Source organism: Argentina anserina, chromosome 6, assembly GCF_933775445.1.
Source record: "Argentina anserina chromosome 6, drPotAnse1.1, whole genome shotgun sequence".
In the NCBI taxonomy this organism is placed as follows: Eukaryota; Viridiplantae; Streptophyta; class Magnoliopsida; order Rosales; family Rosaceae; genus Argentina; species Argentina anserina.
In genome coordinates, this window is record NC_065877.1 from 19090416 (window position 1) to 19102167 (window position 11752).

Genomic DNA, 11752 nt, shown 5'->3' on the forward strand with positions numbered 1-11752 from the left:
TGAAAAAAAAAGAAGAAGCCAAATTAGTGAAGTTATGGAATCATTTAACCTTTAAGAAGCATGAAAGCAAAGATAGTGATTGTATATGTAAACAAAAAAATAGATAGTGGAGTTCTTGTTCAACTTGGGTTTGGTAAAAACCAATTTCGTCTCGTTTTGGCTCATGCCATGGATCAAATTATAATAGTATATTGGAGAAAAAGAAAATAGCCTTGGAGGTTGAGTCGAGGCACCAACCTTCCCTCAAACAAAGGCTTTCCCACAGTGTGACCTTCATAGAAAACCAAAGCACAGAGAGGTCAATTAGTCGCTCACCTTTCACTTTCCTGGTTTGATCGGCTTCTTCTAATTCAAGCAACCCTTCCCCCCCTCCTACCTCAAGCTCTCTCTACTCCCATGGGCTCCAATCCCCAACCAAGACTCCACATTCGCACTTGAATCTCGGGCTTTTTCGCCATGGGCACTCTCCGGATATTAGGGTTGTTGATCAAGCTGAGGTTTCTCTTCTGGTTGCTCTCTGCTGCTCTGCTGCTTTCTCCGCCGCCGGTGGCCGGCCTCCGACCGTTAAGGGAACGGGCTCGCTCCTGGGGCGATGAGGTCCCTTCGCTTTCCCACTTTCAGCTGCTTTGTTTGTGCTCTCTCCTGTTTTCATTCAATTGTATGAATTTAGGGTCAAGACTGTTAATTGAGATGCTCTGTTTGTTGACTTTGGTGCTTGCATTTCAGATTATAATGACTATTAGCTTTGTATTTCCCTTGGCAGTGGTTCATCCTGTTTGTTAATTACCAAATCACGATTATTGGAACTAGATGAAGTCTTAATAATCCTACTAAGCTACTTATTCTACTTTCTCTGCAGTGGCTTTTTGTGAGAAAAGATGAAAGTGAATTCGGACCATTTTCCGCGTGGAATATAACAGGAACTTATAGAGGTTTGCAACTTATGACCGTGTTTTCTTTTCATAAATCAATATATTCTATATGGTATTCTTGGAGTTGTGTATTTTAAAACTTATGCTGCTCGGGAATATGAAGTTGCAAAATTTAGCGGAGCTCTACCAGTGGCTATTATGGTTATAGTACCACAATGGGCTCAACTGGCTCGAATAGTTAGATACTCTTAAGGCTATTTGGATAGTAGGATCTGAAAAAAGGTAAGTTTACTTTGGTTGAATAAATCATAAAAATATTAAATACCTATGTACTTAACAAATATACCAAATCTTCCAGTCATTCTTTCTGATATGTGGATCTGTTCCATTCAAAGCAATTTATTCATTGTTGGCATTATATCCTAGCCCAAATATAAACACTGAGTGCCTACATTTAGTAGTCTGAAAGTAAACTTTCAATTTAATATTGTGTCACTTGGCAGGTGTATGTACTTTTAGTCTGATTAGATATATAAATTGGTGTGTGAGTTGCAGGGACTTGGAAGTTCCCTGATTCTGCAAATAGCTCATCCAGATTTCCGGAATTCAGGAAATCCAGTGGCAGTTCTGTTATTGAATTAGTTAGCACACAAACAAAAATAACGGGCGTACATTATGTGCAGGTGAGCAGTTTGAACCTTAATGATAATCCTGACTGATACAAAAGTAAAATCCTGCATTTGTTAAAAACATCCGACTTTTGATTCCTTTAATATGCAACTCAAAGACAGTCAGACGTCAGACCAAAGTCCCCACTCTCAGCAGAGTAATAATGCACTTAAATTTTAGTCTTGCTTACAGGCAATCAAAGGAGTTTCAGTAGCAATAGAACATGTATACTGATGGCACAAACCGAGGACCTCCTCCTGTACACTTTTATACATTTGCTCCATAAATTCAGCTGTCAAGTATTGTCCCTTTATCAGTAGCAGCTTGATTTAGTAATGCATGTCTATTGATTTGTGAGCTTTCTGTCGACTTCATTGCCTCATCTTAAGGAAATGAATTTTTTTTTAGGGTTAATTTAGATACATGCTCCAAGGCAGAGGCAATTAGGATTGTTGGACAGTAGTTTTCTATATAACACATTCAGGTCCTTTTACAATTGTTTTCATTTATATTGTCCTAGCACTTTTCCTGTTGTTTTTTTTTGGTTGAGTTGTACAACTCATTCATATCAATTTCATTTTTTTTTAAATCTGGTTCACCATTTTTTATCTATGAAATATATAATTTAACGTAAGTTTCCCAAGTTATAATGATCATACTCCAATCAATTAGATGGAATTTTTTTATTTCTTCATTTTTATGACAATAGGGTGTGATTATCTTCCATGATGTGTTTGACAATGATCACAATGTGGGGGGCGTCCAAATCAGAGTGGAAGGTGTATTTATATGGCCGTTTAGACAGCTTCGAATGGTAGCTAATAGGTGATTTTCCATACTTCAAAAAAGAAGAAGTTATTCTCCTTTTTGTTGATCTTATCAGTTTCGCCTAGTTTCCATTTAAGTATAGCTGATACTTATATGTGCCCTATCATTGTGCAGTGGAAAAGAGGGAGACTCAAACCAAGAGGAAGATTATTTTATGTCGAACCCATATCACATGGTATCATTTGTTTCTCATCTCATGTGTTATGGAGCGCAATAATTATATGACTAACTGTTGTCTTAGTTTTGCATTTGTATCGCACATCTTATTTTTATTCATATCTTGATTTGCATACAGAGTGCCAGAAGGTGGCATTAGACTGTACATACTTCTTCAATCTAAATTTGTAATAGTTCTATTTTAGGAGGTAGGTTAGGGTGCATGATAGAAAACATGCAATAGTTCAGAGGAACTGCTACACTTTTTGCTCACACTTAAAGTTTAAATATCATAATCTTTTGAAAAACATAGCCGAGGTTTTTGGAGAACATTAGCTATCCAAAAAGGTGCTACAAATGAGTAATATTATATTTTATAATCCATCATCTGCTTTACTGTGCTGTTGCACAAATAGGTTTATGTTGGGTCATTCCAGGCATTTGTGATGTTCTTTCAAAACATTAAACAATTTTTAGAAGGGGTTTGTTGACATGGAGGCACACATGCTGGCAACATTTGGTTTCATTAGATGGGGCAGAGAAGAGTTTTTAAGATTGAATAAGAAGGGAAGAGGAGGTTTTATATGGAATAGAGTTTGGTTTCGGCATCTTTTATGGGCTTTGATTTTTGTAGTAGTTTAAAGATTGGTCTCTTTGTGGTGTTATGTTATTGTTAGGTTGTTGTCTACTACCTTATTTGGCTACCTTTTGTTTTTGTAACTTGAACTGCTTGAACTGTATTGTAATGAATTGGATTTAGATATCATCTATACATATGGTTAAAAGTTTTATGTAGTATAAATAAATAATTAATTCACTTATGATGAACTAGGCACAATGTTTATTGATACAGCTTAATCTTAACCTCTTTGGCGGGATTTTTTTTTGTTTGTATTTTGTTGTTGGGGGGGGGGGGGGGGGGTTTCAAAACAACAACACAAGTGTGTTGACATATGAGGAATGATATTCTTAAAATTTATGAAGCTGCAAAACATAGTTTACTAACAGATGTGTGAAGGCGAACTCCTTGATTTAAGAATGTTTTGGGTTTTTCCTGTTGTTGTTTTACAAATTTTGATGGGTTACATATGTATTTATATAAAGGGTCACACTATTTTGTAATGTGCCTAATGATGTATGAAATGTGTCTTACTGATGACTATTTTAATTACTTACATGCCACATTTATTCTTTTTTGAAAAGCTTGGAGCTTTCTCTTCCCAAGTCTTTCAAGAATCTCCACGAGATAAGCTATGGAAGAAAAAACATTGTAATTTCTCCCACTTCACTATTATATTTCATATGCTTTTGTAATGTGTATAATCTTTTTCTTTTTTTTTTGATAAAGATGTGTATAAGTTATTTGTGTTTTCTTACTGCAGCACCAATTTATGAAATGGAGAAACACTGTAATATAGAAATTGCTGGCCAAATTTCACGTGTATCATCTGCCCATAATGGTATTTGATTTCTCAGCGTATGGATTCTTTCTTTCCTTTTAATTGCTTCATGACATGTTAAATTTGAAATTCTTTTCTAAAATTAAAGAAAAAAGAAGAAGAGGAAGATGAAAAGGAGATGATTAATGTCAAGGAGAGGTGGGATGACACTAATTTATAATTGTGTGGGATATATGCCTGTTGTAAACTTGATTTTCCATTAACTCCAGTTTACTATATTATTACCAAAAATAAACCTGACGCCATAAATTCTCATTTCGCCTAGTGGTTTACGGAAAGCTCTTATTTTATATTACTCTTTTATCATCTTATGTTATCTATTTATTAAAGGTCAGTAATGGTGAAGCTGAAAACTTAAACTGGTATGTGTAATCTTGCCAAAAATAATAAAATAAAATTGTCTTTGCAAACGTATAAAAAACTATGTTCTCAGTGAATGATTATGAAGAAATATGGGTACTGACATTCAGGAATGTATGGACATATTTCTGCATACAAATGAAATGTCCATACACTTGTAATAAGAATTTGTTCAAGTTCCATTCTTATATGCACACATCATCATATCGACTGTTCTATGGATTCTCTCTTTTTAATCAATGAATATATAATCGAGTTTCAAGCATTAAGGGGCTTGTGCTGGTCTGACACAAAATTTTCATTCTTGATGGTGATTGAAAATCTATGTCTATGTTTATTTTGAAGTCCTGCTCTTATCACAAATTAATTATCATTTTTAGATGGAGATCGTGATCGTTACCAGATAGAAGGTTTGATGGAGAGTCCTGCAGTAGATGATGATGGAGATTGCTTCTCACCCTTGATTTTAAATGCTACTTCTATTAACGTGGAGGTCTACTATAGTAAAGCAGTTAACTATACCTTGATGGTCACCTTTGTATCCTTTATTTCGTATTTGTTTTTTTTCAGTCTAACATGTTAGTTTTCAAATGTTGATTTCATTTCCACTGTTGGAGAGGATTTCCTAAATGTATTTCTTCAGATCTCCTTCCTACAAGTTCTTCTCTTAATTCGGCAAATGGAACATAGCAACACTCAGTCGGTAAGAAAATTTGTTCAAACCTACTTTTAGGAAACCAAGGAATTTTAGCGATATGTCGATCATCATTCAGTTTCCTTTTGTCTTTTGTTCAAAGAAAGTAATTATAATTGCCTTTCCAGGGGGCTGCCAAAGTTTCGATTGTAATGATTGGCCAACAGGCTATCATGGATGCTTATCTCTGCCTTCTACACTTGACAGCAGGAATACTGGTTGGTAAGTTTGTTATTTATCACCACCTTGATTTTAAATTGCTTGTATGTTTCCAATCTTTGAAGTTGTGGAACTAGTAATTAGTAATATACAGTTTATCAAGGTATTTAATAATAGATTCTCAAAAGGCTTAAGTTTCTGTTATTGTAACCATCTAAAGTACTTGGTTTCTGTTCAGATCACTGATAAGAAGTATTGAATTTAAGATAAACTAAAGTCTGTCTTTTGCTCTTCACATGTAATTGTATCGCATTTGAAAATCCTTCAGTTGTCGTTTCTTTTTATCAACTAGACTTTTTGTCTTCTTCCTTGTGTATACAGAATCTTTGTTCAATGCTTTTGCCACCGCTGCGTTTTTCAAATTTGTTGTCTTCTCAATATTTGAGATGAGATATCTTCTTGCCATATGGAAAGCAAGTAGGCCTACAAATAGTGGAGAAGGGTGGGAGACGATGAGGCGTGAGCTTTCAGTTTTATACAGCCGTTTCTGTAAGTATTATTTTCAGTTTATACCAGTTCTTCATTAAGTTATATATGCTAGTACTTTTCATGTTTATGCCAGTTCATCGACCCTAGAATTATGAGTTTATTGGGAATCATGCAAAAATACACATTTATTTTATAGATCCATTCATATTAAGCTCATGAACGATAATAGCTCTTTATTGTCAAGGATAATTATTGGACAAGAATAGAGTGATCTGACAGTCAATAAATTGTCAGTTTCTTCTTTTGATCTTTTGGTTTTCAGCTATCTAATGCTGAAGATGGATGTTTTCATGTATTTTAAGCTTCAAGATAATCAAGTAGGTTAAATGAGTAAGTAAGAAAATTTCAAGCCAATACATACTGGATGATAATTTGGTCATGCAGACGTCAAACCCTCTGTCATATGAGTTATTTGTGAACTATGGTGTAAATTGGCCCCCAAAACCCAGCTAATGCTCATTCCCCCAGTGCCAATTTACAACACAGTAGAAATCAGCACACCCAGACGAGATATATATTGCCATGTTTTCAACTTGACTGTCTCGCAACCGTTCCCTAGTCATTGTATGGTGTAGATATAACTTGGTTATCATTCTTAATCCAAGGTACTAATAAGTTGGTCATCATCCTTAATCTAGCCATCTAGGTGCTTCTTGGTGGAGACAGTAGTCCTTCAGATTTACAGTATCATAAGTGTTGGGTATTGCATGACGGGGGTATCCTTTAGGTATCCAGAATACTTAGTCTATGATCTGTGCCCCGAGATTTCCATTTTATTTCGAACAAATGGACTAAACAGTGTCTGAACATTTCCATATTCCAACTTTTGCCATCTCAACTTTGAAAAACTGTCAAACGATATCTCAAATTCTTACTCGGACTGAAAATTATTGGTGCCTGGCGACTTTAGCTCCATTACAAAAACTATGTCAGCTGTTAGTTTGATCATTAAATGACTAATTTACCCTTTAATTTACACTTTTTGTTTGCATACAATACCATTTTTTATTGTCAGTTTATTACTTTAGAATCTAGTAGTTTTAGTTTTGAAGTTTACTCGATAATGCATGGAGGAGTCTACTCTTCAGTTTCTTGCTTCTTTCCCTGTCAAACTTGCAAAGAAATCAGCAACACTCATAATCAGATCGCCAAAACCCTGAAATTTAAGACATTCGGACTATCATCAAGGTTTTGGCAACTTTCTTGCACTTTGAATCCGGATCTGCTGTCCGGTCAATATAAGTTCAGAGCTACCAAATTTCGTCTCAATATTGTAGATTGTATAAAATTATTGAAAGGGATGGAATCCTTCTGGGCTTCATATATACGTTGCCTCTTTTTAATATCATTCTGGTCCCTCTTCATGGTCGGGGTTTATGGGGTTACATGAAGATGGAAAAGATTAAAAATTGAAATTCCAATTGGCTATTGCATTGAATACTTTCTGGTCTGAGTGAAGATAATAATGAAAAAGGGGGTCTATTGTTAATGAGCTGCAGAAGCCGAAATTGAACCAAGCCCTTTCCAATAGTTCCTCAGTAATTTGCAGAGGAAGGGGAATGTTATACCCTTCGAAGGAAGCACAGATACAAAATGAGAATTTTATAGGCTAATTACTTATATACCCTTCACTATATATCAATTGGTTGACGCCCTAACACAACGTTAGGCTCTAGACACCAAAATTGAATCTGGATCAGAACTTGAGATACTGTTCTGATTTTTCTTATACACAAAATACAAAACTTTAGGAAGGCTAAAAGGAGATATTGTCTGAATTGAAGTGATTATATTTTATGATTCTTTGTTGCAAATGTCAGCCCTTATTGAAATCTACAATCTTTTGCAGATGGAATTCTCCTGGGAGGTATTCTGGTCATGTACGAATTCCATAACTTCCTGAGACCTATTCTCCTCCTTATGTACTCCTTTTGGATACCTCAAATAATCACCAATGTTATCCGTGATTCAAGAAAACCCTTGCACCCTCATTACATCTTAGGCATAACTGTTACTCGGCTAGCGATCCCGTTATACATATTTGGGTGCCCTGACAACTTCATGCGAATTGAGCCTGACAAGATTTGGTGTATATGTTTGAGTTTATTTCTTGGACTGCAAGCATCAATTCTTCTTCTCCAGCATTATCTAGGCTCTCGGTGGTTCATTCCGCGTCAGGTATGGTGCAACTTTGATCCTTGATTGATTTACATGTTCCTTATAATTTTTTCTTTTTCAAGTCCCTTGTGGTTCCAGTGACACACACAAAGCATCCCATGTCAAGGCATCTATCTGTTTGTTGTCTTGAGAATGAGTAATAATATTCATTATCATGTTAATATGTTAGTGGATTTCCCTAAGCAAGGAGCAGACTTATTTTTTTTTCCTCATTTGGGGAATAAGGAGTCAATTTATTCAGTGGCGGAGCCATAAATTCTAGCTCACATGGGCACATCACATAAAACTGTTTGAGTTAACACGATCCACAAACGCTACAAAATGCTCTGGGTTAAATTCTCTTTTATTTTAAAACTGTTTGAGTTTAACTTTCTTATTGATCTTTACTAGTTAAAGGTTTCAATAAATTTCATTTTAAAACAGTTTTGAGTTTAGCCTTTCCCTACTTGCAACAACCTTTCTTCAAATAGATCTGGTGTAAGTAGGAAATTTCTTTTTATAATTATATACTCCACTCTTAAATTGTCTTTGGTAATGAAGAACTTAAATAAACAAAAAATAAACTTGTAGTAAAAGACTGTAAACTTGAGTAATGGATTAAATAGATTAAATAAAATTGTTGGTGGTAAATCAAACTCCAGTCCTCCTTCATAAGATAGATAAGGCACAACCATTCTAACACCTGTTTCACATGCGCAATGGATTAAATAGGTTAAATAAAAATGTTGGTGGTAGGCTGAATCGAACTCCAGTCCTCCTTCATAAGATAGATAAGGCACAACCATTCTAACACCCGTTTTACAGGCGCACTGGGGCACATAACGTGATTAATATATACTTCTGATGCTTATTGGGGCACGCGACCCAGCGTGCTCCTTAGTGGCTGAGCCCCTGGATGTATCAATTGGACTATGATTTTTTTTTTATTGTATTTGAATAGTAGCTAATTTTTATGAATAATGATTATATTGAGTAATTTTTCGAATGAAATAAATTTAAATTGCTAAATACTATGATTAGATAAAGTATTGCACTAAAAAGTTTTTATTAAGCTTTGATATTGATAAATTTTTTTTAAATATAAAAATGGAGATGTTTTTTTTTATGCTCTTCAAGTTGCTGAAGTTGTAGGCATTATCGCATCCCGCTTGTTGCAACAAACTAGTTATAATTATATCAATGTGAGTCCCATGCTAATCTGGGTACAATCCCCTATTCTTCAAAAAAAACAAAAATTAAGAAATGTTTCTAAAATATCCTTTCCAACACCCAAGCTTATGTTGCTTTTTTTTTTTTTTTTGGAATTTATTCACCAATTTCAGCTTTGAGTGCCTTGACATTCTTTTTATGACAGTACATGTGTTGAGATTGTACACTTGCTTTTTCTACGAATATGATATTAAACATCATTGTCCTATTCCTAATTTTAGATTTGGGGAAAATGATTTGTCGAGAAAAACTGTTGCAGCAAGTTTATATCTTACTGTGATAACGCCACTTGTGCATTATATTAGTTTGACATTGCTTCTGTAACGTTTTGCAGATTCTACCCGAAAAATATAGCTACCATAGAAGGTCTGATCAGGATACAAATCACACCACAGACTGTGTCATTTGCATGACTGGAATTGATCTCACACAGCGTTCAGATGATTGCATGGTACAGTGATGGAATGTTTTATTTTTTGGTTGATACTTTGACTAGTGCTTGATGGGTTTGCTACTTTCATTGCAGGTGACACCGTGTGATCATTTCTTTCATTCGGGTTGTTTACAAAGGTGGATGGATATAAAGATGGAGTGTCCAACTTGTCGGCGTCCACTGCCCCCTGCCTGAACTGTCTATATCACGTATAGGATCAACTGATATCACCCAACTGACTAATTTTGGTACATTGCTTTACTGGCATCCAAGCACTTCAATAGATATAACATTTTTTAGGGTTTGACTGGTGCTAATCAGGCATACCACTGTTTTGATATTCTCTTGTTAATTGAGGATTCTGTGGCCAATATGATTTAGCAACCAAAACATACATCAACTTTCTGTCCAAGCCATTCATATGCTCAAAATACGTTGTACATTAATTGCTTAAGAAATTTGTATATCAGTTTTCTCACTATTTGATGTTTAATTTTACAGAGTATCAGCTTCCCACTTATACTTATAATCCTGAATCGCCTCTATACTTCATTTTAGGTTGGGTATTCAATCCATTTTCTGCTTGAGTGCACCTTCGGGAAAAGGTTGAGATACAACAGAATCAATTTCTGAACTCAACAGTCTGCAATAGTTTGCCGCTCTTGACCATGATTATTTTCATTTTTGTATGTTGTATAATTAGTTAGCAATCCAAACATCCAGTGGGTCGTTCAGAAGATGGATAAAAGAAACAAGAAAAGAAAGTGGCAAGGGTGTTCAGTAGTAATTTAGTGTTGTATCACCACTGTGATTAGACCGAACTGTTCTGACTGTAAAACTGTATCTCATGATGTAGGCGTTTTGAAGTAATTCAAAAAGGAAAAATGAGAAGTTGCACATATGAGGCCAGGACTTGCCCAGTTTCATACTATGCGTCTATTTTAATGTTTGCTCCGGAAAATACATTGCCACTGTTGTTTTTTATTTCATAATCTCCCCCCACTTCACCTAGACGATGTGACGATGATGACCAACCGACCATGGCAGCTTTTCATCGTCGTTGTTCTTTCTGCGAACCAGAAATTAGCATCTCTTGCTGGATCTGCAGCCTCATTGAACCAATCTCCAGTTGAGTCATCATCGACGGCTCTGCGGCTTGTGCCTCACCTTAGAAAAAGGACAAAATATTTGCTGTTACAAGAAAGACTGCGGTTAGATCCTACTAGTGTTTACGATCTATAATATACACAGGGAAGAGTAACTAATTATGCACAAATCAATCAACTTCAATACAATAAGTTATTAATTTAGCAATAAACTAAGAGATCTCAAGTCACTAGATGCACATCCCTTTTTTCATAAACCCAACATTTGATCGATTTTGAAGGTTTGTTAAATGTCCAAAACATACATTTATCGAATCATGTATTCATCCTCTTACCATAACTAATTTGTGGGTGAATCAGATATTGTCAAAAACATATGGCTAGATATTTGAATTTTAGAATGTGTAACATAATAATTTTGAATTTTGTAACTTCATATTCAATGATGATAAAATATGGAACTAGTTTAATGGGGTAGATGACGGCGAATGCGCGTAATAAACCGCATAATGACGTCGCCGGCCAAATGTAATCTCCTCGTGCAAGCTACTGTCTCTCCTTCTCTCCAGCACTCAGCGGCGGCTATACCACCATCTACGAGAGCATTGAGAACAGTTGGTCTCCTCGTAAGTTCAGCCAAGGCTATTGTAGTAACCAGACCATGGGTGTTTGTTACAGCAGTTCTAGCTTTTCGAATGACCAAGTCGGGGTATCGAGAATCAAGGTCTATACAGGCGAGTACGTCGTTCAACACCAGACACATGAGCATGGCGGACCCAAAAAAACCCGAAGAGTAACCAAGCGAATATAACGGAAGCAAGGTAGGGACGTGGAGGGGGGCTTGGAGGCTTGGAGAGGGTGAGAAGCTTTCGATGATAAGGGAGGGAGGGTGGGTGGGGGGCGAATGGAGCTAGAACAAGAAGAGGGTGGAAGTGTAACCATTGGGTAACGTGGGGTAGTGGGTTTGGAATTTTTTTTTTCTTGTTAACTTATAAGAGAAAATCTAGCCAACACAATGGTAATCAAATTACATAACATATACGATGCAAAATAATAATAATTATAAGGGTTGGAAAGAA

At 35.7% G+C, this 11752-nt stretch overlaps 1 protein-coding gene across 3 annotated transcripts; it reads left to right on the forward strand.

The window, feature by feature from the left end:
- The first annotated feature begins 292 nt into the window (after positions 1 to 292).
- On the forward strand, positions 293 to 10521 carry LOC126798632 (transmembrane E3 ubiquitin-protein ligase FLY2-like). 3 transcript variants are annotated; one of them, XR_007672551.1, is made up of 15 exons: positions 293 to 597; positions 860 to 932; positions 1428 to 1555; positions 2251 to 2366; positions 2484 to 2544; positions 3729 to 3795; positions 3908 to 3985; positions 4726 to 4883; positions 4989 to 5048; positions 5168 to 5261; positions 5580 to 5747; positions 7597 to 7925; positions 9469 to 9585; positions 9661 to 9815; positions 10069 to 10521. XR_007672551.1 is itself a non-coding variant. In XM_050525644.1 (14 exons), exons 1-14 carry the CDS (start codon positions 457 to 459, stop codon positions 9760 to 9762), a joined length of 1692 nt encoding a protein of 563 aa, XP_050381601.1. In that variant the 5' UTR covers positions 293 to 456; the 3' UTR covers positions 9763 to 10060. The 3 variants fall into 3 exon arrangements, 1 of the variants encoding a protein (XP_050381601.1); XR_007672550.1 differs by having other exon boundaries at positions 10126 to 10519; XM_050525644.1 differs by lacking the exon at positions 10069 to 10521 and having other exon boundaries at positions 9661 to 10060.
- The last annotated feature ends 1231 nt before the right edge of the window (positions 10522 to 11752 follow it).